Source organism: Amblyomma maculatum, chromosome 11, assembly GCF_055883805.1.
Source record: "Amblyomma maculatum isolate TAMU_Amacu chromosome 11, ASM5588380v1, whole genome shotgun sequence".
NCBI lineage: Eukaryota > Metazoa > Arthropoda > Arachnida > Ixodida > Ixodidae > Amblyomma > Amblyomma maculatum.
Window position 1 is genome coordinate 74,038,582 of NC_139354.1, and position 27,650 is coordinate 74,066,231.

The following is a 27,650-nucleotide window of genomic DNA, read 5'->3' on the forward strand; positions in this document are numbered from 1 at the left end:
AAGCATTTACAGGGTGTCAATAACTGTGGCATAAAAAGGGAGTCCCTAAGCCTTCTTTTTCGCCTACTGTTCGGAGGTTATATTTATTGCAAAGGGCGCTGAGAATAACCATTCGGGTTCCTCTTCTTATAGTATGCAGAATAAGCTTCACGGGCTTGTGTCGGTTTACCAGCTTCACATACGACGCGCTACCAAAAAAGCAGTATGTAATACGCTTCCCCTGCAGAATGTGCCTTCTAAATATTTTTCAATTTATATTGGCATAATAAACAATTCAAGTTCAATAGTATGACTCAATATTTGCTAAAAAGTTTAAATCATTATTTGGTAAATCGGTTCATTGGTTTCCACTACGTTGTTACTTGAGGCAGGAAGTCTGAACACTGTTCAGACTGAAGCATGAACGGTGTTAAAAAATGATGGGCCTGAAAATGCTATGTGTATTGTCACTGACCCCACAATACCACACATTTCAATATCTGATTTTCAGACTCGTATTCATTGTTAGCATGATAGGGCCTAGCTCTCGGTTTGATTAGGTTATGAAAATACTTATTTTACTTATTGTGTGCGTTATTCCCATTATGTTCATTTTACTGCTATGCGGCGATTTTAGATAGTCAAGATTGGATTGATAACTAACTGCCTTCATTTGCACCATTCGTATACCTACATATAGTTTTTTTTTCTGCTCTAATCTATTTCCACCTCTTTGAAATTTCTGCCCAGAAACGCTTCAATACTTCGTGGCGTTTTAGAAGTCTAACGACGCTCTAACAATGAGAAATCTCCGCCTCGCCCTGATTAATACCTTCATCCCTGAAACCTTGGCTACATTTCCATAAAACAGGTCATATGCACCATAAAAATTAACAGTTTTTTTAGAAATGAACCGAGGATGTCCACAGAGGTCATCCGCCCTACTCATCGGTCTCTTTGAGGCAGTGTTTGTAAGGTAACATGATAAATAATATGCGTCCTAAAATTAGGTTTCTCATGTAAATACGTTACTTCGGAGATCATTTTGAATTCATGTGCGATAACGTACTCTAAAATATTTATTTCAATCCACGACAAAGAAAAAAAAACTTTTTTCTTCTTCAACTTCAGGGCGCTCGCAGAAACCATGACCCATAGGGAGTTTCAGACGTGTGTGTAACAATCGCGTCCCAGTCGTCTATGTTCCTCAGTTGATAGTTGATCCAGTGGCGAAAAGACGCCACACGTGTGTGCACAGTCCGTGCAAGCCGGTCTTGGCGTTTCGTGAGGAAGGACACAATTCCATACTGTACAGACTTTCCGTTTGGCAGAGTTCCTGTGACAGGGCTGCCAGAGTCCCCCTGTGAAAAATATCCAAAGCGAAATGTGAACGATGCGTTAGTTCGCCTCAACTGCAGTATTACACTTACTAAGCACTGCATTAACACGATATTCATATATTAAGGTTTTTTGATGGCTGAGAAAGGTAAGTTTGCCAACTCAGAATAAATAGAACGTTTAACTTCTAGTGCAGTGTAAATTCCATTTTATCATTTGCGGCGTTATCTTTTATCCTTGCATACACAGCCGGATGCTTGAAGCTGTTGATCTTTATTGTGGTCGTTTTGTTGAATCCATACATTCTGAAAATTAAACTTTCATACAATGAGCATATATTATTCGAGACTAAATATATGAAGCAGTTGCATCGCTCAGCAACGTTAGTGCAAATGTGCAAATCTATTCTATGGCACTGACAATGGCTGCTTCCAAAAAATTCAATATTTTTAGCCAGTTTCTTTGATTTACCTACAGAAGTACAGCATTTTCTCTCCGTAAAGCATAAATATAATGTGACACTGATCATGATTTCCTCTATAGCTGTCGGTACTAGGTAATTCTTTTATATTAAGCGGGCACAGAAACTACATATCGAGTGTTCTTTATTTTTTTTAATTCTAAGTAGAGATCATTTTCGAAAAACGTGATTGGCATGAACTAGTGGTTTTCAGCATGATTACTAGCTTAGCAAGGCATTTTTGTTTTAAATTTTATATTTTTCAGACGCTCTGTACATTACTAAAAAGCCTCAAAAAGCGGAATTTTAGAATGGCTAAAATACGCACAAGAGGGATGAAATGGGCTAGTTTCAGCCAATGTATCTATTGTTCTGTATACTCTTCAAATGGTGTCACAGCCTTATTTCGTTGCCTATAAAATTCCTTCACTATGCAGAATACAATCCACTGAGCGTCCATGCACTTGCACATAGAATATCATCAGCGTAAATCTACCTCTGGCTGCCTACGGGCTGTCCACGGGCTGCCCGTATACTCTCTTCACTGGTTGGGAAGCGTGAAGCCTGCCTCATTTTTTTCGCATCTTGCTCAGGCCAAATCCGATTGTTGCCAGCAGGCGTTCGTTTTAATATAGCTAGTCAGCTTGCCCAAGCACTGTTTGCGTTGCAGCTGCACCGCCAGCATAGTTATTGTTGGCTGTGCTCAGCTATATCATACGCGACTAAGGGGTCGTACAAAGGTTATGTGGGAAAGACCACAGTGCAAAATGAAGATATTGCTCAACCTCAAGGGTGATACAGATCCCTGTTTTGTTTGATCCGCTGTAGACATTGTCTATGTCGCCTACAACGCCATCATTTATAACCGGCGCTCTTGTTTATTTACTTGTATGCGAGTAGCATCACGCTCATCTTGCCATTCAGAAGCCGATTAAACAACTTCACAGTGCCTTTACTTCGTGCGGACTTATATATATATATATATATATATATATATATATATATATATATATATATATATTGTTACGAGGTGGCATGAGAAGAGATGCAACACAGCGACACAACAGAAACAAAACGTCGTGATGGCATGACGATGAAATATGCTTTAATGGCCAGCGGGCCTAGCGCTAGCACTCCGTCACGCGCCACTGCCCGCTTCGTTATCTTCGTGGCAATATATATATATATATATATATATATATATATATATATATATATATATATATATATATATTTCGGAGGTGAAGCATGCGATTCCCAGAAATAATACCATCATACTCGAGAGATCTGTCGAGCGTGGCCTCTGATTCCAACATGGTGAGCGCGCTCACCCAATGCAGGACAGGAATGTGCGCAAGTTGGCAACATAAATCGCCATGGTGGCTTCTGATCTTTCATCTTCAGGGCAGTGTAAAAACGTGTATGTTTTGAAAAACACCTTGCAATATTTGTGAATCAATACGGTTGCTTGGTGGGCTAGTTGGTTCATATCTAACTTGTATTGCAGCGCGAACCACAAGAAGGGACGACGACAGACTGTCTGTCGTCGGCACTTCTTGTGGCTAGCGCTGCAATACAAGTTAGTTGTGAAGCAAACCACGCGTGCACGATCACCTGGCATTTATTCGGAGAAAACAACGGCACATTTGGACTGAAATGCGTCCACTTGCACGTTACCTGCATAATGTATACCAGATTCTTGCGACATTTATTTGTTTTCTCTATATTTACAGCACATGTTGCTGTAAAATATGCAGTTAAAGTTGTGTTGGCGATTTCGCATGTTTCTTTGAAACATATTTGAATCAGCTGATGCAAATTTGTCTAGGTGTGAAAATAAATATGGTGGGCGACAGGTAACGGTTGAGCTCCACACATCTTTATCCTCTTTCGCTTCACACCACAGCAAGTACTTCATAAGAGTAAGTCTTCTAAAGAAATCAGTATATTTAATCACAGAGACGTACGCTATATCACTTGTTCAGCAGTTAACAGCCGTAACTATGTTAAATCACAGTTTGTCCTCAACGAACACTTCAGTTCAAATTGACGCTCCCTGATGTTCTCAAATGAGAGTGAATAAATGCTAACATAGAGTGATGAATAGGTGTCGCATTCCGAATGTTCAGAAGGGAGATTCGGCAGAAGGAATATGGCAAGTCAGGCAGTCTTGATGTTGAACGAAGAGGGAAGATATATTTACAGATTATATAGACAAAAGACAACTGAATTTACACTGGTGGCCTCGCACAGAGCTGCCACCACCCTAGCAAAAAGGTACATCACAAGCAAAAAACACCTCACAAGGAGAACCGCTTAGCTCACACAGAGGAAAGCTATGTGCCGAGCTCGGAGTCGCCAGCTTGTGCTCGACTAGACAGAACTGCTCAACCGGGTCTCATGGCCGCTTTTTCATGGCAACGACAAAGACGTGAAGGCGGTCGCTTCACATGATGCGCCTCAAATTTACGCAGCCAATCAAACCCGTTGAATAATAAGACGAAACCCCAGTTGGATGGCCATAATCTCGGGACAAGGTCCTTCATTCTTTAAAACAAAAATGCAGCGTGCAGGCTGCACACTCTCTCCACTCGAGGGCTAACAGCCTCTCCCCATCGGTACTCGTCCTCCTTTTCCTATTCCATGGTCTACATGGAAAAACAGAAATGCTCGTCGCCGTCGCTGCTGTCCAACGGCTCCTTTAATTGCCGCGATCCTTCGAAGAAGCACCGCGGGGGGGGGGGGGGGGGGTTGAGACGAGGACGCTATTTAGCTAGCCATCGGGGGCCTAAAAGGGATCGTCAAGGCGCGCGCCAGGCGTCCATTGCCCCAACGCCAGAAGCCGGCGCCGCCGAGGGGTAAGCGGCCGCCTAGCGTCCAGACAGAGGGCCAATATTTGGTTATTCTCCCTCGACAAGCCGCGCGCGAGGGCGTCTATTGATGACAGAAGCCGACGCGGCTGAGGGGTTAGCCGGCGCCTTAATCCACCCCGGGATTAAGGCGGGTACTTGAATCCGTCAGCGAAGGAGACAGGCGTCGTGGGCGGGTGGTCAGACGGATTAGGGCGGAGATGCGTGGAAGCGAACATCTTGGCGAGTTATCACAGTGTCATTTTCTTCTAAACGAAAAAAAAGAAAAAAAGCTGCCGTTTATCGCGGCCTTACACATAGGAATAAAGTTCTTGGGCCGCTTAATCGGCCATGAAAACCTATCCACCAAACCTAAAGACGCACGCGAATAACCAGTATCCCATTAGTCCTCTCCTCAAAGCAAACATTTTTAGTAGTTTCACATCGAGAACACCGGCAATCAAAAATAATGCTCCTCCTCTCTTCCCTCAACTCAACGCACGCCGCCGGCGAAGAAATAATGAAGAAAGCAAGCCGTGACATCCCCCCATCACGCTCGGTCCGTTAAGCCGGGTCACTAGAGAACGCTTATGAGTTGGTACACCCAGCAGCCGCCAATGATGTCACATGAGAGGTTTACACGTGGATAAAGGTGTCGCCCTACTCGGATACCGGCGGTCGCTAATTAATATTTATTAGTAAATAATAATTTTTGTACATCATCCGCGTCACGCAAATCTTTCAATTTGGCTTGAATACTCACAGAGACCACATTTATGGACTCCTTTCATTATAATATCTGGGAAATTACTGTTCAAGGGCCCTATTAGTGCGCACCTTACAGCAGCACATAACATACCAAAGCTAGCTCATCCAAACGATATCACCGATTCACTCTGGAATGAGCTGTCGGCCTCTATAATTGCACCTCGTTCCTATCTCACCCAATTAGCCTACTTCTACCGTTGCCATGCACTGGGATTATTAAATGCCTCATATTATCCAGCGATGCTCAAAATAACAATCGCGTAGAGAATTTTGGGCCCTTAGATAGGTTTAGAGCTTTCTTGCCTTGCACCTTGAAGAAGAGGTGCTGCATCATGCCTCCGTTATCTAAAAAAGAGGTTTACGAATTCCTCGAGCTTAGCCAAACCCATAGCATCAATACTGAGCAAATACATAAAAAGAAGCTGCGCAATTTTATTTCAGGTCATTGTAATATAGGTGATTTTCATGAGGTTATATTTACATGTATTTCGGTACGGCCTGTTAAATTTGGGATAGAACAGGAGGAGGAAGAGGAGAGGGAGGAAAGGTAGGGAGGTTAACAGGAAGAAGAAACAGGTTTGCTAGCCTGCACTGGGGGAAAGGGTTGAGTGGATATAAAAGTGATGAGTAAGAGAGGAATGGGTGAAGTCAGTATAGTCTCATCACAGCCATATCGCGTCAAATCAAATCAAGGCACACTCATATCACATCACAACACAGTAATATACCAGCCTATCAATCAGGCCCGTGGTTTTCATGAAACGGAGCAGCGCCTGCGAGGCCTTCACCGCCGACGCTCGCCATTGCCTGTGACCTAGATATTTGATTTCAGTCAGTGGGCGTCCATCTGAATGCTCAAGCGCACAGCATAGACACTGTCTTTCCGCACTTTTTTTCACGATGTGCTATTATCCTTCTGCTGTCTTGCTTTGGCTGTTTGATCTCTGCTTGCAATGTAATATCGCAAGTATAGATACTTGCCTTCCTTTTATTAAACATTAATAGTTTTCATCAAGAAGGTTAGAGCTCTTCAAGCTGCAAATTCAGTTTTTGATCCTTGTAATCAAAACAAGAGGCAATATTTTAGCAGTATAGATCATAAAAACAGCTGCGTGAGCGAGCGTTTTTTGGCATGATAGGAGGAAAATCTTGTAGACGGAGCAATGAGGCGGCAGATGCGTAAGCAGCAAGCGCTGCAAAGAGCTTGCAGACGCAGGTGTACCATCGCAGCAACCACTTGGCGTTGGCTTCGACTTCCCACACGTGTTTCCACGAACTGTGGTGCTTCGTACCATTATTTATGCTTATAATATGGGCTGTGATTCTTAAGGGCGTTGTAACGTCATTTAGGCCATTACTGCAACTCTTTATTTAAACCTTTGTGCTTTTCTGTTTTTGCTAAATAATGTACTTATACCCAACTTTCTTACTCGTTCAAAACACGTTGGTCTGCGTTACATCGATGCGGTAGCGATATGCGCACTAATTTTATTCCCTTTGTAGTTGTATCAGAAAGATGCAAAGCTGTTAAACGGCGTTGTAAGGAAAGAAACAAACAATGTGAAATATTATTCGTGTATTCAGACCACAAGCTTAGCGTTAAATGTTTTTAGCTGATTATCGGAGAGTACTTAGCGCTGCTGAATTCCATCGCATGCAGGCTGTTTAATAACATAGCAGCTCAGAACTCCATACATCTTGCCATTCCTGGATGCAGTTATTTGTTAATTTTAAAGTACACAGGACTGCTTCATTATGGGAGCAGCATCGGCCTAGATTGTATTATTAGTGAACGATTTTCAAAGCATCACTTGAGATAAAAAACAAAACAGAGGATTGTTTTCGCTGCCGTCAATCTTCTTTTGCAGCAGCTGAAATCAAAAGCATTGGGAACGAAGGACGAGTTGTCCAATATCGGCTAATATCCTTGCCCATAGTGAGCCTCTTTAGCAGAAGAGTAGAAAATATTTCTTCAGAATACACAATGCTGTCATTGGATTGTTCGCAGCGGCAAAAAAGCCGCAGTAGATAATTGTGTGCGTCCGACAATGCAATAAAATCTTCATTCAAGCTTATAGTTCGTGCATAAAAGTGCAGATGATATATTCTGAAACACAGCTGTTCAGCTTTCTACATACCTTCCATGCAATCTGATGAGGGTTCCAACTGCACAACACTTTCGAGCTGCTCAAGGGAAGAGTCTTCCACTCAGAAGCCAATGCTCTATCACAGTCATCTTCCGTTAAGGTACTTGTAAGATAGTACATAATATGGCGCGGGCCCTTGCCTTCTGGAAAGAAAAGGGAGCGAAGTTGCAATACATCAGTGAGCATCACTGCAAGTGATGCCACCCTTTTTCTGGGATTGCGAAATGTGTGCGCCGTACTGTCTCAGCTCATCTGTAACCACGATGCAATTGGCTATTGGGGCCATATTATTGCCATCGGCATAAGCTTCCTCTGCTTACTTGTATATACTGCAATAAGTAGGTTTCTACCACCGGTGCCTATTCCGCATGCGGCACGTGAATAAAATTTAAGTGAGTTAATTCTTGGTCTAGTTGGTGTTCTAAAATAACGAGTATATTATTTAACACAAAGCGACAAGACGGTAGAAAGACAGGACAAACGGGAGCTACTAACAACTGGTTTATCGAAACAGAGTGAGGCACACAAATATACAACAGGCCTCCGCAGCCGCAACCTAGGAAGGAACTTGAAACTTGAACTTGAATATCGTCCCATGAATTGGCAACATCTACAAAACTGGTTCACGCACAGGTGTTACAATGTACGCCGTAACGTTGGTGGAGTGAAACATGGCATATAGCAGCCTGTGAGATGACAACGAAATAACATACTGACATGTGCGCTTGCTGCGAGTATGCGAAGCGAGGAAACGCATTTGGAAGCAAGAAAGCGGGCACAGTTAGCCAAAGTTTTAGTTCACAATTTCGAAGAGTGTAGAAAATAACACGATGCCTGGTCACCCAGCCGAAAGGCAGTTTACCGCTTCGGCGGGAGATCAGACAATTTAAGGGAGTCGACATTTTTATGTACTTTTCTGCAAATTTGTCCGTACTCCATGTAAAAACTAGACCATTGTGAATAGACCACTGTGAACCACTTCTGTTATTTTTCTCGCAAGTTAGGACAATGAAAAGTTCGCTTCATATTTTGTCCTTTGTTTCTCTCGGCGTTGTGTCTGTATTTCCATCTGATGGAGATGGCGCATCGCAAATTCAAGACACTCTTAAAGATAACGCCTGTCGCCCAGTCGTTGTTGCCCGCCTGCCTTTTGCTTCAACAGCAGTTTTCTGAACCGACCCGCTTTATGCGAGATAAGCTAACCCTTTGCATGCACCGAGGGTTTCGTGTAGCCTACAAGGTTCTTAAATACCACAAAAACTACAGGGTCTGCAGATCTGACGCCACACTTCGTGCGATATTAAATTGATTGTACTTCATTTCGCAGATTGCATAAAGGGCACTGCTTTGACTAAATACTTCCGTTGTTAGTCTGGTGTAATATTTGCAATAATTGTTTTCTGGGTGTCAAATTTATGGTTTCACATTCCGTCCAACAAAAATGTGAAAGTAAATTCTCTATGTCGCATAGCACTTGCTCATCATAAAATAGTGTTCCGTGTTGACTCTGCACAATAAAGCACAAGATTGCATGAATGACGAAACATCAAGTTCATTGAGAAAGGCTAGCTCCATCTTGTGCAAGATTGCTTTTAGGTGAATGCGTAGAAGCCTACACATCGTTAAATTTCATATACGTTTAACATCAACCTATTTATTTAGGATATTTCAAAACCAGTATATCGTGGCCTGTGATCAGGTTTTGTAGCTTATTATTGTTACGATATATTGAACAGGATAAAAAAAGATACGGAAGATAATAATCAATGACCAATGCTCTTTTTAAACACTGTGAAGCTCAATCTGCCTTTGCCTATCGACCCAAGCACAGCCACAATAGTGCATTTCGGGACTACGTATCAAGATAATTGGACCTAGTGCGACAGTGCATAAACGCTATGCTATTTGCTAAAACCGAATAAAGAACACTCGATTGTGGTCAGACTTGATTTCCCGAGACATTCCCATAAATGCAATTTTTGGCACTAGTTAACTTACTCCAGGTAGTACCGCCGTATCCTGCCAAAAGCATATCGCCTTCGTAGGTTGGTTCGTAACTCACTGGTAAGCAGATTGGCCTGAAGAACCTGTTGAATCTTGGTAGGGGCTGCACAAGCTGAAAAAATCTGTTGTCTGAGAACTTGAACCTAGAGAAAACTTTGACATTCGGGAGCATCATGTTATTTTTATGGGTTACAATACAAATTCTTTCTGCCCCCGCGCATACCAGCTCACACTACCTAATTCCGAAAACTACATTTATAGTGACACATAATTCAGCAATATCAACAACCAGGATGGAGTGTTTTTAAATGAAATGCTTACTTTTGTTTATGTTTTACATGCGGCAATCATCTCTTGGTGGCTTTTAAATTGTTTGGTACCAGGCTTTCAGAAATGGGACGGGAAATTAAATGGCCTGCGATTTACTTTACCGTTAATGACCAACGCAAATATTCGCAAAAAGATCGCTGAATAAGCTTGATGCTGTAATAGTGCTAAAATATTTATTCCGAAGAAAGTGGGACACTACGCAGTCTAAATGAACGTAAAAAGTAATAACTATATGAAGTCACAGCAATGGTAAGTTACTAAGGTAAAGATGAGAAATAGTCTTTCCACCGCTACATGAACTACTCAGGAAATTTGGCATCGAACTATGTACCAGGCAAATAATTTAGTTGTTCAATGAAATAAGCAATAAAAGAAAACGTATGTTATATCACGTTAAAAGCGGTCGAAGTTACTTTGATTTCTTCTACTGTAGTGGTTGTTAGTCAATTTTAGTAATGCTAGGTTAAAACGTATCACACCTAAAACGGAAACCAGTAGCAATGCATCAAATAGAGGGGGAAACAGATATTGTGCTCTTTAAAACAGTGCGGCTTAGTTCATAGCAATTTAGTAGCGTTTATTTGATATTTTAATCAAGACTAGAGCTGCGGCTAGTAAGAGATTATGTTTGAAATGGTGTTCACCTAACTTATTGCGCATGAAAACACTAAATTAAAACTGATGTATAAAAATCAAATGGTCCTATTTTGCGCCTTTGATTTTCTCGTTAAAAAATATATGTTACTAGTTGACGTAAATGCTGTGATCACTGCAAACTGTTAAATGTTATTATCTTTTAAGCTGCTTATAATCAAGAAAGTGCTACACAGCAGAAAGTGCAGCACAATGTTCTTTTTACTCCCTTGACAGTGAAGCGATTATACCGACGGTTACACATGGTACCAGCGACGTGGTTGTGCATGTATTCAGATATTCAAATGTAATTTTTTTATGTCACAATGCCTGTTGTTCTTCCGCTAGGTACATATATATTACGAAAGAATACATTACAAGGTGTCTTTTACCAGCGGCAGATATGCGCATCTTCAAGCTTTCATCAATGAAAAAGAATAAAAGATTTTGAGAGGCATTTCTGCTCTTAACAAAGGTTTCTCACTCCTGACAATGTTTAACATTGTTCTGGTCCGAGTCACATTTGTTGTCTTTGCACCTCTTTACTGATACGCCTGACGATCTGAAACTCACAGCATGTTCTCGACGCATTGGCATTGCGGTTGCTGAAGTACCGATTATAGCCTCCTTAAAATTTTTAAGTCTTAAGCATATACCTCGTTTAAGTCATAGAGATATGAAACATCAAAAGCTTAGAAGTGGGAAGATTCGGGGTGCAAGGTACACTTATTAGTTTATATCATTCCGATTAAAAACGGAATGCACAACAACAACCTCCAATTTTAATTATAAAACTGACTTTTTTTCTATCATTCAGAGACGTGCTACCTCAAAGAAAGAATTGCTATAAAAAATGTTAAAAATAAGTTAGAAAAGTTTGCTCTATGAATGATTAAGGCTTGCTGAACTGTTGACATCAGCACTAGTGTCTTCGTTCCCACGTTTTTAAGCCATGTGAGAAAATTGTCTAAATTATATTATATTCCGGGTATACGCGATTTTAAAATAAGCAAATGTTTGAATTCAACAAATGCACTGAAAGGCAGCCTGTGCTATAAACAGCTGTAATGTACGCACCTTCAGCAGAGCAATGTCATATCCCCGAAAAGGGGACACGTAGTACTCGTGAACCACGCCCCGTTCCACCCGGATGCTAGGACCCTTGTTGCCGAATGTCGTGTTGTAAAACACACGCAGTGCCTTTGGATATTCACCTCTTTGAACGTGGACACATCAGGAATACGGTTATTGAACATAAATGTTCAAAGTAATTTTTGAATACCGGTAATTTGGTCAGAGTAGCAATAAAATGCCTTTTTTGAATAAATAGTTTAGACATGAAATTTCCGACATGAGATGTCGACTGCGAAGGATCAGATAAAACAAATTTACACAGTGTGTAACAGATTGAATGCGTTTATTTTGTTAACAGTTTTACGACTATTATTATGCTTTCCCAACCGCATCACCTAATGACAAACTTTTAGTGATATCACCGAAAAATTCATATGAGTTTTTTTTCTCATTTAGCGTTTTTAAATAACGTACGTAGATGTCATTAAGAATGAAAGAAGGGCTGTAATACAAATGTAACGTCTTAAAGGAATGCACCGCTGCATAAAATATGCATAAACACTATTAATGCATACTATTTGCACTCTAAACACTAATATGCTTATAAGAGAGTAAACAGAGAGTAGCATGTCCTTTGGGGCAATCCCTATAACAAGCAGGGTATACTGTTCAAGTCCATGTATATATATTTGCATCACCAGAAGTGCTATGGTCGGCAAAGGAAGCAAAATTTCTGGTTTACAGAAATATTTTACGCCAAATTTCAATATTCTGTGAATGCTATCCTCAAGAATTACACTGCTGAGGTTAAATCTTTTTTGCGTTTGGTAACTGCGTTAAAGAAACGTTTTGTGGTGGCAATATGCTTCTGTTGCCATCAGTAGACAATTCTGTGGATAAATTGTGCGAACGTCTATCCAAGGGTCGAAAATAACGCCCTGCTTCATTAGGGAGTGCGCCATAAGAGACGTTACTCCTTTTTTCACTCCTGAGAGGTATGCGTGCTTACAGTGTAGAATGGGCAAGAATTAGGCACGTTTGACTGACGAAATTCTTTATCTCGAAATATTGTCGCGTGTTAGTGGCAACGCCCCAGGCGCAATCGAGGAGACTTAAATTCACTGATATACATATATTATTGGGCTGACTTTATTGAAAATGTTTGAAAACAATTTATCAAACACTAAGCAGTTCGGCGGTCGAGGTGACAAAAAGAATGCTCGGCAGATGTCGCACTACGATTGCCCCTCGCATTCGCCAGCGTTCAATTTAAAGTGCGCAAAGAAGCAGGAGGACAGACTCTTGAACCTCAATTGTGTTTTGCTGCCCAAGAGCTTCCAATTTCACATTGGAGGTGTATATTGGGAGGCCTAATGTGTTCTTTTAAGCTGCACGTATCATTGCATTGACTATGTGGAGATCTCTTCGGAGCAGGGTGAGGTAGGGGAGTCCATAGGAGAGACGACTGATTACAAGCGCCTGCTCAAGCTAAGAAGTGCAACATGCAAATGCAATTTTGAATATTTCTTCAGAATCATGAATAGTGAACAGTTTGTGCGTGTCGTTTGTACTTGTAATATATGGATGATGAACGGAATTTAAAAGCTGCAAGAGTTGCTTGCTTAATTAATAGCATTGGCAGGTCGTGGTGATTGAATGAGTGCTTGGCATTTCGACCAGATTGTAAGTTTAATTTTAGCTCCGAAATATTTCTCCCATGCAGCAAGCGTGTCGGCGCATTTACTTTTGCGTAAATGAAGTTTCTTTTTATTTCCGAACCGTTTTCAGCGCCGAGTAAGTCAAGAATTATGGCGGTTAGCTCGGAAGGTAATACTCGAGAAAACGTATCAGTGAGATGGTTTAATTTGTACTCAAATATTATTCACTTTTCGTATTTTGAGCGGCTTTCAAATGTTGATTCGTATTCAGGCAAAAAGGTGTCAATATCTTCAACTATAGCCTTATAGCTCTGTTATAATATAGGCCTATAGTTTTGTTAGACGTCTGTTTTCAAGTAGACGTAAATGTAAACAGAGCATGTGATCACAAGTGATCACATGCTGATTTTTGGTGGATAATTATTGGATGATATGTTTTGGGGCAAATGACTAGTATCAGCTCAAAACGTTTGGCTGATCCTTGTGAGATCCAGGTTGCAGCGACACTAATTGGATGAAGTTAACTTTAAACATATCAAAACATTCTTTACCTCTGCATGCACGTAATTGAGGAGCTGGGTATTTTCTAGCAGTAAATCACAGGGCAGTAATATTACCAAAACGAAGAATGCGGGAATTTGTATAAGTAGAAAGAAGTTTGTTAATGGGGTCATTCAGACGATGTAGGAAGTTGGGAGTAGTTTTCGGTAGTCTAAAGCAAACGCCAAGCAACACTGTTACGAGAGAGGAGTGACAAATCAGCCAAAATGCCAAAATGAATCTAAGTCCAATGTGTCGTCCTCAACAGAAAATAAAAGATCCCGATGAGTGTAATCAAGTAAGTCAGTTACGATTTCAGCGTCTGTTGCATCACTGTTTAGCCGAGTTTCTACTATTATGAGTATATTGCTCCTGGATGATAAGCTGATGTCCGATACGAGTGCAGGCTAAGGATGGAAGCTACGTATGTTAGCAAATACTACAGAAAATGAAAGAACATTGTAGGGTAGGTTGAGTTGAGTTTTTCATTATTGGTGACGAGGGTAGTGCTATGCGATTTCTTTAGATGTAGCGGATGAAGATGTCAGAGATGTGGAGAGTTTTGGCAGATTTGCGGGCTTTTAAAGCTCAAAGAATACCTGTAGCAATGTGCTTCGGCAAGAGCAAGAAACTATTTAAGCGTGCGTCGAACAGTGCGGAAAAATTATTCCACTTCTCCAAACCATGTTTTTACATTTCCTTCCAATAAATATAAGTGCCACTTTGGTTTTGTGGGACAAGAATTTTGCAATAATAGGATGAAGTCAACCGACTGGAAGATTACCCAGAGTACCCAGATGGAAGATAGGTCCTTCCGTTGTCGTAGGGTTTTTCCTGTATGCCCAAGATATTGTTGTAAGAATCGATGGATGGTGTCATTTATTTAGCTTATGTTTTTGTGCTGTTAAGGTGAGGAATACCAATTCGTTTGTACATTGTTTTGATATGACTCATATATCATATAACGCCGGCGATTTAATTTTCTTGAGAATATGCCATAGCAGAAACGCCTCGAAGATATACATGCAGATTTATCTGTACTGAATCTTATTTGCTCAATCTCGGTACTCAAAGCCGACATCCTCCTAACATTTTTGTAATTCCCCTTGCCTAGCTAAATGACACAGGTGTGCGTTGAGCAAATAAAGAAAGGAGAAATTCGAAAAGGAAATACGTTAGGTTCATGGTGTTTAACGTCCAGAAAGCGACTCTAGGCTTTCAGAGACGCCGTAGTCGAGGATTCCGAAAATTTCCACTACCCAGTGTTATTTAACGTGTACTAACATCGCACAGAACTCGACAACCTTGCTTTTCGCCTGCATCAAAAAGCGGCCGCCATGGCCTGGACTCGATTCCGCATCGTTATAGTGACAGTGATCACACGCAATATTCACTGCAACACCGCGGCGGGGGCGATAAGAAAATAATGTAGTTATAGAAGGAAATAAGAAGCTATAAAACTATGAAGCACTACGAAATCAAGGAAACAAATGACAAAAGTTTGACACCTCTAGTGCCGGAAAAAAAAAAAAACATTGTTCACGGTTACGCATTTCTGCAGTCCTGACTCTGCACTGGTCTCAAATGTTTTAAGGGATTGCCTACTAGCTCAGTAAAACATTAACGTTTTAATTAATGGATTGTTTCCTGGGTAACCCTCAGCTGTCACGACTTAGTCATTAGGAATTCCAAATATTAATTTTAAAATGGCCTTCAAAGTAGGTAGGCTTCAAAATATCTCCTAGATAAGACCCGCTTGTTTACAAAGATAAGCAATGTGAACACCAACCTTTTGCGAATGCAGTGGGCAGCAGTGAGAACAACGTTCCTAGTTATAATGCTGCCTCCGCAGAGCCTTGGGTTCTTTCCTGGCACAAACTTGATAATTTTCACCTGCATGTAGGGAGCTAATTATTTGAGTGCAAAACTGTTAATTACTAGTATCGAAGCCGCATTGCTATTCGATTTTACATTGTACAGAAGAAGTTAGCAACAATTTGACCGCGGAAAATAAAAATTCTCAAATCCCTCACGACAGGGCTACAACTACTGATAGCAGTAAATCCGCTTTCATGAGAAATATCCAGATGCTGAAGCGTCATGAAATTTCTTTCGAGTTTAGTGAATATGTAATAAGAAAACAAAAAAGTATTCAATGTTTTGTTAATGACATCCTAATATGACTTTCATTATCTTTAAAAAGCAATAATAATTCAAGATATAATAAAATTCAGAACTGCTTGAACAACTTTAGTGCCGTTATTACTGAGCTGCAGACGGTGGTGTTTGTGGCTCACTCTAAATTATTTCCCTTCTTAGTTTAACTGTATATTCTTGTACGTTGTTTTGTGATTCGAAAATAAACTTTCAATTTCAACTTCAACTGTGAAGCACTTGATTATAGCTTCTTCAATCGTCTAAGTGCTGATTGCCAGGCTTTCCGCTGTGCGCAAATATTAGGTTGCATTAGCTTAATACACACTATGACTCTGAACACCAGCTCTCTTTTGATTAGGTAGCTTTATACTAATTCAATTTTTCATCGCTCATGTCGTGATGAACAAGATGTGCTTCCTGAAATTGTAAACATTTTGCGTTTTTACTGCTTCATAGGGCGCCATTCAACCACAAAACCTTTCCCCGCCTTTGCTGCAGGCTCTTCATTCAAACTACTTAGGCAAAAGCTTACCCGTCAGTTCCCTCGGGTCCTCATTCCCGAAGGCTGGTCAAGTCTATAATTTCATATCTGCAGCAGCGCCCAAAGCACTAAGAAAAATGTGATATTTCTAGCTATATTCGTACAGACAGAAAGTTAAAAAAAATTAATTTTAGCTCATCGGGGCAAAAAGCGTTTCTGTATACCTCTTTAGCGCGTTTAGTGTGATTTTCGAGTTTTCAAATAGAGCTCTGTAGTATGTATGTTCTTTTTTAGTAGGTGAGAATTTGCAGGCTTTCAATAAGGTTCGTGCACTAAATATATTTCCTTTGCTGGCGTATCGCCAAAAGCGAGAAAAAAATTGCTGGTATAGTTCGTAATAAGCCTAGTTTATTTCACTATAGGAATGCATGCGTACTAAACGTACTAATTCATGTTCTGTTGGCATAAACAAGGTTCAGATTTTGACGAAAGCTAGACTTAATCACGCGGGTACTACTGTGCTGTCGCGGAAGACAGCAAAAAGCGGCGTGTTATAACAATGCTGGTTACATGTACGTGCCGTGCAAAGCTTTAATAAATACAAGACAAACTTCAGTACTGGCTTGAGGCTGGTTATGAAATATAACCATACCTGATAGCGTGTTAGCAATTTATACCCCTGTCAAGCGCGCAAAATAAAGTGCACTTAAGGCGAGTATCACTTACTAAAAGTGCGCTCTACCGCTGCTAAACAGCGTAACATAAGTGCATTTGCCAAAATGTGCACTCAGGTCGGAGTGCGTTCGCAAAATAGACTTTGAGGGCCGAGTGCGTAGCCTCGCCGGCAGATATTTCTTCGTCACGAATATATTATGTAATAAGATACGTACACAAGTTTAGTTTACGTGCTTTGTACATATTTTTATTTCAGAAATTGTTCTATAACAGCGACGTTTGTTATATCTGATAACAAAAACGTGATGTAACCATGTACGCAACTTCCAAATTAAGCGCTGTGCGGCACTGCGGCCACGTCATTTTCAGTTAAGGGGTGGTGGTTGTTGTTCATGGTGTTTGTAGATGTGGGTTCTCTGAATCATGGCTTGGTGTCAATTTTTAAGCATTTTTTGTGTGTTTTACTACTTTAAACATCAGTTGTCTGAACTTCATGCTTCGAGGTTCCAATTTATGTTTTCAAATATGGTTTTCTGTTGTCAGTTCCGTACCAAGGAGTGCTAATGCGAATGCACTCTACTTTCCCGTTTAGCACTGCATAGAGTAAAGTGTCTTTCGAGCTGCGAAGTGCACTCTCTGTAAGTGCACTTTAACTTGTACGCTTAACTGGGCTATTAGGTGACAGTTGGCGAGTGGGATATTAAATTAAAAAAAAAGGTCGTTTGAGCACGAAGACCTAATTAGCGGAGCATACGGCGACTTTTCGGATATGTAGCGTCATCTGGTGCCATTAAAACGATTGAAATAACACTGTGGTGTGCATTAGGTTTGCCAGAGGACGCAACTAGAACAATATGTTGCGGCTTGTGGTAATTAAGGGAGCCGGTTTAGAAGGTTTCCCAGACTACCACTCTTAACCTTCACAATGTCGTTATTAGAAATTAGAAAGACTATCGTTAATAAAATACTTTACTTCACATTATTTGGAATTGCTACTTGCAGCAACACTCAAGAGTTTTCGAATATTACCTGATAGTAACCGCGCACTTCAGGAAATTCATTTTCCTTGGCATAGGGAACCATGACGAACAACAGGAGGTGAAAATGTAGGTGTTAAATATATTCATGTATTAAAACCTGTCGTGTGTGGACCTAACTTTTCTAACGTCTATACCAGCTTTCAATTCCAACAATAGGCAAGTCATCATGGGCTTAAGAGAATAATTTCCCTATAGAATTTAACCACCCATGAATTAAATTTTGTAATACCTCGCGTTTGAATAACTCCAAATGCCATTGGTAAAATTCTCTTCACTGAAAACTATTTTGCGGCTTTCAATATGATTCCTCCAAGCTCTTGATTATTAATTTCGATACTAGCACTCTACCCGATTCTTAGTAGTCATAATATTTTAGTTAGAAGGCCTCAGAATTACAGTAATTGTCCTTAAAAAAATGGCTTCTGGACTTCAGACTGCGGACGTTCCAAGTGATTGCAGTGCAGAGCGTGTGACCAGTAGTCACAATATATTTTCTTAACATACCCGCCAAAGGATCCAAATAGTTATAATTTCGGTAGGCAGTTTTCGTGGTTATCTTACATAATACATTCCGCAAGTCAATCGCTCTCAAAATATATCATAAATCAGATATTTCTTAAGCCAGATGTTGAAATACACTGTGAGGCGGCCCCGCACATTACCGAAACTCTAGAAGCTGCTGTTGAAGCATACAATTATCTCTGGCTACATAAAATGTATCAAAGCGAGATGTGTACCTAAATTAAAAAAGCAGTGTAAGTGAATGCCCCTCGCTAAGGGAATTTCAAGGCATATCATACTTCTTATTTTTGATCAGAATATTACTCTTATAGTGAAAACGTATACTTGCGTTCAAATTTTAGTTTTCGACCATATGAGATTAAATACATTTCAACGTTTGCGTAGACATTTAGAACATTTTAATGCCTCAACCGAAAGAAACAGCATTTTCTATTACTGCGTCACCTTGAATTAAAAACCAAATAAGGGTTAAATAATATTCACAGAAGGCACTGATTTTTAGGCTTATAAAAAGTTTCATTATGTGAAACGGTGAAAACAACTGAGATTTTGGAATAGAAACCTTCTTCGCAACATGCAAATGAGTCCCAGAGAACTAAACATAAAATATTTTAAAATCTATTGGGTAGTGAGGAGCTAAAAATATATTACTAGTCATCCCTGCGATCTTTGCAATCCAGTTTTTAAGTATAAATGAACGGTATCAATAAAATATTGTCTAAATCTCTATTTTGATCGCTTCATCGCACATGTGCTTTGATAAGTGTCCTTTAGGTAAAATCATGCAGCATTTACACGATACCTTTGGATGGCAGCCGCAGTACTCCTCAACTATAACTAATAAACATGTATCTTCTGAACATTTTAATGTAACCTCAGAATCAGGTACACTATGACGCCATGACTTGCTCATGGGTGTAGTGCCCGCACTTCCGTCGTCCGCCCTTCGGCTTTAACTTCATGCTGGCGAACAATCCTCAAAACTTTGTCCCCATTCTGGCTTAACTGCTATTTTAATTTATAATAAATAAATTAGAGGGAAAGCGAAAAGAATAGGATGTGTACGAACGTTTTGCCAGCTTCTATTACGGCCGATGCTTTGGGAATTTTATATGTTTTGGTTGTCTAAAATGCCGGAATGCACCATCTTGCCCACTCCTGGGCTTTATATGAGCCTTTGATACATTGATCTCGGCTCATCTCTGTGATGGAGATTTTGCCCATTAGCCAGATTAAAATTCTAAATGGTTTGAATGGGTGCAGGAATGAAATGGTGCGTTCGAAATTACAACACAAAACTCTTACCAACCAAGGCACGTGGACTTTTTCTATCTCGTATCCGTTGATAACTCTCCCGAGAGGTTGCGAAAGACCACAACCTAGAACACGGGAAAGGAGTATTAATCTGCAAAGAAAGGCGAATCGATCAACAAGACGTTTTCACTCCTTGTGATCAAAAGTGTTTTGTAGCTTAGAAGCATGCATCAGAATTTGTTATCCAGAAAACGCTATTTTCGACCGGACACAGGAAACACTATCGCCATAAGATGCACAGGTATGGACACGGAGAAAAACAAATATTCTGTTTTAGAAAATGTTGGAAAATTATGCACCTAACCGCATAATTTGAAGTTTCAATTAGGGGATTTGTATATACCTTCATCACACTTTGCCTTACTTCCTGCTAGGAAGGAGCAATGTTGCAGAAAGAAGTTGATTCGACACTTTTACCTATGCAAAATGTGGGGTCGTATTTAGTGATATACATCAAAACGATTGCTAAAAAAGTCATCGAAATGTTCAAGTGTTTAAGCATTTCTTTAATAACGTTGAACATTCTATGAAGGAAGTGTACAACTTGCTTGAGTGGATGTTTCAATTTCTCCACAAATATTCAATTGCAAATAAAGAGTGCGCACACTTTCAGTTCTCTTACTAACTTTGACATAAAACCATCCTCGCAGAAGGCTCGAGTTTACATTTTGAATATATAGCACGAGAAGGGACCGCCCAGGTGTCCTTCATACTTGAATACAAAAAATTGATTACTCACTTTTTACATTAACTCTGAAGCGTTGTGCGTGGTTCTACACATGCGGAGAAGACAATGCAAAATATTTGGTTCATTGCAAGCATCATGCAAAGAACAATGAGTGGAACAAAATTAAATGCTCACACTTTATGCAGTAAAAGTATTTATAAAGCTGTGTTGACAATACTGTTCGCAGTATCAGTTGCGCTGAAATCAAAGCGTATTTACATCCTCCAATAGAGCCATCACCCTCTCCACAGGAAACAGCTCCAAACTGAGGGCGATTTTAGTTAGTTTTAAATTCAATGCTACAGTTGTTTCTTCATATTTCATGAGGTGGTTTTCAATAATAATTTCGAAGAATCAATATCGTACGACTTGCAAACACTTACCAGAGATAGGGGAGTTCAGAAAGCATACAACGTGCCATAAACCGCGCGAAAATATTTTGCAGTTTAGTACGAGCGTGATGGTCTGCAGCGATAGCTACGATGCGCAATATTTTCCCCTCCACATAGGCAGAGGCTTCCACAAGATCAGTAATTGCGTTTGATCGTGTTAAGCAATATTTCCCTCTCAAACGTCTACCGCCTTTATAATAGTCGATGTGGCTGCTGTCAAATCCATTTTGATCGCCATTTCCGCTAAAATCACTTAGTGGTCTCATATTCGCACTTCCTTTCTAATATGGAGCAGTACCATATAAAACGACACACCAGATTATTTGCGAAACAAAGAAAAAGAAAATTGTCCTTTTTCAAAATAGGCTGTATAGCAATGAGAAAAATTTTAAAGGGCACTTTGGACCACTAAAGTGGAGGTAAAAGCCATTATAGCGGAGTGGATTGTAGCCCTTCACTGCGCAGCCTCTGTCTCCCTTTCTCCTACTTTCACTCCCACCTTCCTCCCTTCTTTTACAGCTTGGTGCATGTATCCGCGGATAATTGTGACTAGCTAGCACTTCGCGTTTATCACAACACATCCCGCTGAACGAAGAAATAAAGTTGAGGTATTTTTAAGGTGAAAGCCGTTACTGCCTGATCGTTGTCAGCAGGAGCTGTCGGGAGACGGTGTCGGAAGTGGGTGCCACAATTTCAAGGGAAGTAATTAAAACACTCTAGAGGGCAATTTGTACCACCAAAGTACGATGAGGCGAAAGCCATTATAGCGCGGTGGATCGTAGCCCTCCACTACGGCCCCTATATGGCCCTCTCTTCTTTCACTTCCACCTTCCTCCCTTCTTTCGGTGGTTAGCGAGCCACGGAGGGCTAGATAAAATTCGGTGGCTGGCTAGCCCTCACCGCAAGCGGCGTTGACCTACCATCCCAGCCCCGTAGGGTCAGGAACTGCCACCCTTCACCACTTTCCCCCCAGTCCTCCTCGTACGCCGCACCACACAGGAGGGCTGGGGGGAAGGTGGTGAAGGGTGGCAGTTCCTTGTCCTACGACGCACCACACAGCAAACAATAGCAGACCCACATGTCTAGGAGGCGTTAATACAGCAGGCATCAGGGGCATTTCAAATTTATTTACAGGGTATAAAAGGCGCAGTATCTGTCACAATTCGTGGACACATGTGAAGGAAGGGAGGAAGGTGGAAGTGAAAGTGAAAGAAGAGAGGGGCATATAGGTGCCATAGTGGAGGGCTGCGATCCACCACGCTATAACGGCTTTTTCCTCATCGCACTTTGGTGGTCCAAAATGCCCTCTAGAGTGTTTTAATTATCTCCCTCGAAAGTGTGGATCCCTCTCCCGACAGCTCCTGCTGAGAACGATGAGGCAGTAAAGGCTTTTGCCTTAGAAACACCTCAACTTTAATTTTTCGTTCAACGGGATGCGTATTGATAAATGTGAAGTGCTAGCTATTGAGAACAATAACAGGTGTGTGTGTGTGTGTGGGGGGGGGGTGATATTTTATCAGTTACTCATTCAAACAGATTATGTTGTGGGCTTAGCTTTCGCCTAGTTTCAGACTACCGCAAGCAGCTTATCCTATTTGCCAAGTGTCGTTTCCTATTTTGTGCGACATTTTCATAGATTCAATATTGGACTTTCTGGTGGTGCAATAGAAAAAACAATAGGCCACAGATCGGCCTATCTTAGCGCCATATTCTGTGTTACGATTTTCTCATTCATTTTTGTACCATATAAACAACTGTATTTTATTCAAGCATGATGGAAGTAAGTCTGGCGTACCAGCTTTTTTGACCTAGGCAAAAACCTTTCAGCAAATTGATTTTGGTGGATGTGTCAACTTGTGCTTGCAGGGGATAGCCCCTTTTGCAATCTACTATACCTTTGAGTCTCATTGCTTTCTTAGTAAACAAAACCTGATGAAAAAACACGCTCTATTTGGACTGTTTTCTTGTATCTTCTAGTATTTGTACCGTTGTTTTCATCCTGTTTACGTAGTTCCTCACCTACCTAGGGAACTCCGTTGACTAGTCTATTCAATTCTTCTTAGGCAAGATGTAACAAAGCGTACAATATATTAACCAACACCGCATTTCAGACCTATCCTTAATTAATGCTGGGAAAAGAAATACACCAATAATTGATGTTTAACGTTCGAACACTTGGATAAAATTATTACAAAGCAGCTAAAAGCCCCAAATTAAGCATGCAATTTTGAGTCGTAGTTACGATTGTGCTAATAATTTTCACGAGCCTTTAGCTGTGTTAGCCTCGAAAGAACAACACACATCGTATTCTAAATGTGCTCAGAGGGCAATTAACTATGAAGATGACTCGGTTGGATTACTAGCAAGGTAAGGGAAATAGCAATTGCTGAAAACACTCACTGAGTATCATATGGACATCCCAAAAAGCGTAAGGGTCTAACACAAAGTCGACCGATGCTGCGTGTAAACTCACATTCGAGTTTGTTATAGTAGTTAATAGAGCGAACACATTGCTTTGTCAAAACATATAGTTCTAGACTCATTAGGGAATGCGAAGAGCAATTACTTGTGCAATCTACCTAGCTACTACTTCGAAGGACAAGGTAATTGATGAAAAAAGGAGGGGGTTAAGCAAGGCTTGTACTTAGCTATACCGACGAAACCTATGTGAAGTAGGATATTTAGGAGCTCCTCAAGGGTGTATAGTCTTTGGCTATAGGGGACGCTCAGGTTTCCTCTTAGGATTGGACTTTTACATCACATTTTTACTCCCCATTTCTATACCAATTAAATAATGCATTTATTGGGAAATGGTGACGCGAGATCTCTCTCGGTTTTTTTACGGTCTGGACCTAACATGAAAACTTGAATGTAAGAAGTTTAGGGTGAACTATATGCCACATGAAATGGTGCACACCAGAAACGCAGTGTAATAGAAGGAAGGTGTTTGTAGTGGAAATATAAATGTCCCTGCAACAAACTGAAGTTCAGGGCGAGCTGCGCCTAAGCAGTAGACCTTACGCTCTAAACTAACAATAAAGATGTAGGCAAATCGATAACTAAACGGCCAGCCCTGTTCGTTGTGGCATTACACTACACCTTGCGAGCCCCTTATCTTTGGACTAATGACATAAGTTGTCCACGCCACCTTGTGCTGTGAGAATTTCACTCCAATACATGCGCAAGGCTTAAAAATTTATAGCTCCTGGCAAGCGCGTACTCGTTTACATCATTAAGAGTCCGTCGTTCTCGTGAATTCGATGTTGACAAGATAGAACACGTGGTTCCGCGTATTTGCATTGAAACGGAATGAGACCCCGTGCTACGCAGGTTAAGAAAAGACGTTAGTCTTCATGCAATAAACTGAACCAGAAGAAGGGATTACGTGCTTACCTGGGCAGAGAAAATGATGAGAAGAATCAGTGAAATGAAGATAGCATTGTGAATTGTTCGCGTAAGACAGCACACCATAGCGCTCTTTCTTGCTCGATCAAGAGACATCGCGAACGCAGTCTGCGACCATTGGCAAAGTTCCCAGAGGAGAGCTCCTGTTCGTGATCTTTCAGTTCGTCTAGTTATTATGTGTCAATCGCCATTGAACGTGCGCTAGAACAAGACAAAGGTCTCATTTCTGGTACTGCAGAAATAGCGCTTTTGTAATAGGGGTTCGAGTTATCGGTCAAAAAGTTTGCTGCGTTTCAATTTGCTCGTTCAATAGGTGCCCATCGTGACAGGTGCTGGAAGCAGAGTTCTTTAGAAAGCTTTATATAAGTGAAAATGGGGGAGTGTGAACTTGATAGCATACACGTGAAAAGTTGAAAGCGCCTAGTTGCGGATTACTTTCCGATGATTACAAGCAGAAGACAGGTTGCAGCTCTTAGATGACTAACACGATTGCAGCTCAGTTGCACAGAAACTTTTTCAGGAATTAATTTACAGGTTTCGTATTTAACACTTGTTCCAGCAATCTTAGATAGCTTTTCTTTCTTTGGGGGGTTTATATGATGCCAATATATAAGCATTGATCGCAAGCTCTGTCTTTGCGCAGTAGTGTCCTTAATAAGTCCAGGAGAAAAGATGCATGAATGTGTCCGTGAAAGTATCTTCCATTTGAATTCCCGTTCCAAATGCGGTTGGGTCTGCACTCAGGCGTGCCTTTGTATAATATGAAGCACGACATTGGATAAAAACAAATAGCATCAAGTAACGAACCAAATCCCAATTTTCAACGATTACACAACATTCTTATTTACACTTTTCTTTTTTTGACAAGCCTAAATGTTTAATTTATGACATAATGGAGACAAAATGTGTAGCATGTAAAGCATGCTTCGAAGCCTTCAGCTCATGAAAAAGAAAAAGAAAACGTTTGTGGCGTAGCAGAGGCATACAAACTTAGGCATATACAGGACGCACGCTGTGCAATCGCAATGGTACCGCCTAGTTTCGTCTGTTAGACAGCGAAAATTGGGAAAATCATTTAACTTCTATGTTTTTATGCTAGTATGCCTTCGCTGTGGTAAAACATGTAGTATTTAAACCGAGCACGCACTTTTGCTTAGACTATAAACCGACTGAATGGCAATGATGCACGCTTCTGCTTCAGCCTGTCGCATTACATGAGCGTTATAGCATCGCCCATCTATTGCTCAGGAAAAGATTAGTGATTGAATGAGCTTTTTTCTTAAGGAGTGTAGTACAGATACTCTTCTCTAACAGTTCGGCCAAGCCGCTACAAGAATGGCCGCATATAAGGTCTCAAATCATGCTGTCATGTATTCTTTTAACATGCGATGCTTGTAAAAAGCCACTTTCTTCATACGCGGCTGCGCTCACAGATGCAAGATATAAATGAGTTTTGACGCAGTGTACATCACATGCTACAGATTCGTTTTTGAAGGGATCATTTCATTTTATTCACCACGACAGCTGAATTATGGTTCATTGTATTGAAATCACCAGTTAAATAATAATAATAATAATAATAATAATAATAATAATAATAATAATAATAATAATAATAATAATAATAGTTGGTTCACAGGAAGGGAAACGCGCAGTATCTGTCACACTTGCTCTGTGCACACTTGAACCACGCCGTAAGGGAAGGGATGAAAGGTGGGAGTGAAAGTAGAAAGAGAGAAAGGGTGGCCGTAGTGGAGGACTACGGAGTAATTTCGACCACCTGGGGATCTTTACCGTGTGCTGGCATCGCACAGCACACGGACGCCTCTTCGTTTCGCCTGCATCGAACAGCAGCCGCCTTGGTCGGGTTAGAACCCGGGACCTCTGGCACAGTAGTCGGGCGTCGTCTTACCACAGCACAATATAAGTTTCTAAGTAATCTTCATGTTGAAGTTGGCTGGCACCAAGGGTAGTAGAAATTAAGACGAACGGGGACGCGTTAAACCTTTTTTCGTTTTGCTTAAGCCAAAGTACATATGTCTACGTGCCTGCACGAGTGCAGCCTTACAACACAATTTGTTTAATCCGAGGATCAGAAGTTACCAGCTTTGGTGATTTTTTTATTCACTGTCACAATACACTATGCACTGATGCGCCACAGTAGGTCTGTATATATATATATATAATATGCATTATCTAGTTTAGCATGAAATAGCTATATTTTTGCAGAGCTTGCGTTATGCTTACTTGTGCTGGTTTCTTATTTCTAATTGCGCCAAATAACAACATGCGATTAGTGAATGTCAACTAGCACAACAGCTATCTGTCTGGAGGTTTGAAGGTATACATGGTGTTAGACCTCACCTTCGAGAGCGCTACCGAACACACCGAGGCAGGCCGCTAGCTTTGTAACCGCAGGAATAATGATCATTTACTACGGTTACCGGCATAAAACGAAAAGGCAACAAAAATTGCTCCTATGGGTTCTATCCGACCGATAATAATGCCATTTTTGTTTTGCCGGCAACGTTTCCAAGGGAATTACTGAAACATGCAACTTTTAAACTGATGGATTTGTAGTCGTTCTGCTGTTCCGGCTATCGGCTTGAGCTTTCGATGCCCCTCTAGCCTTTAGTGAATTACTCTAGATATTTTATTCACACTGGCTAAAGCCTATTGGGGACGCGTGATCACCTGGGTACTCTTCGGGGCCCCTAACCTCAGTATGTTAAATTGGATACAAGGTATTTTCCTTTGGAATAGTTTTTCTAGAATGACGATTTAAATTTACTCACGTTAGCAAGCCCCAGCCATCATCGGCTGCTGATCGGCAGCCAACCTTGCCGGCATTCGGCACTCGACCGAACGACGGCCATGGTTGACCATGTACCAGGTTTGGCGTAAGTCGTCCATCAACCAAGGCCCAAGCTCGGGCACCTGACTGAAAGCAGACCAATTCGGCGACGGTTTCTCGGCCATTGGGCGGCTCATGGTCGGCCACATAACAGGTTGGGCAGAAGTCGGTCATCATCCATACCCCGAGCTTGTGACCCCAACTGAGCACCGACCTGTTTGGCAACGGTTGCTGGGGCATTCGGCGGCCCACGGTCAGCCGCGTGCCGCGTTGGCCAGGAAGCCGGCTAGTATGCCCCAACAT

The 27,650-nt window shown here is 41.0% G+C and overlaps 1 protein-coding gene across 1 annotated transcript; it reads right to left on the reverse strand.

The window, feature by feature from the left end:
- Nucleotides 1–1,106: 1,106 nt before the first annotated feature.
- Nucleotides 1,107–27,650, reverse strand: LOC146174171 (hypodermin-A-like). Its single transcript, XM_084585339.1, has 8 exons — nucleotides 27,333–27,650; nucleotides 22,048–22,129; nucleotides 19,961–20,034; nucleotides 15,570–15,673; nucleotides 11,586–11,724; nucleotides 9,540–9,657; nucleotides 7,533–7,684; nucleotides 1,107–1,340 (listed from the first exon to the last, which is right to left on the reverse strand). Exons 1-8 carry the CDS (start codon nucleotides 27,648–27,650, stop codon nucleotides 1,107–1,109), a joined length of 1,221 nt encoding a protein of 406 aa, XP_084441465.1.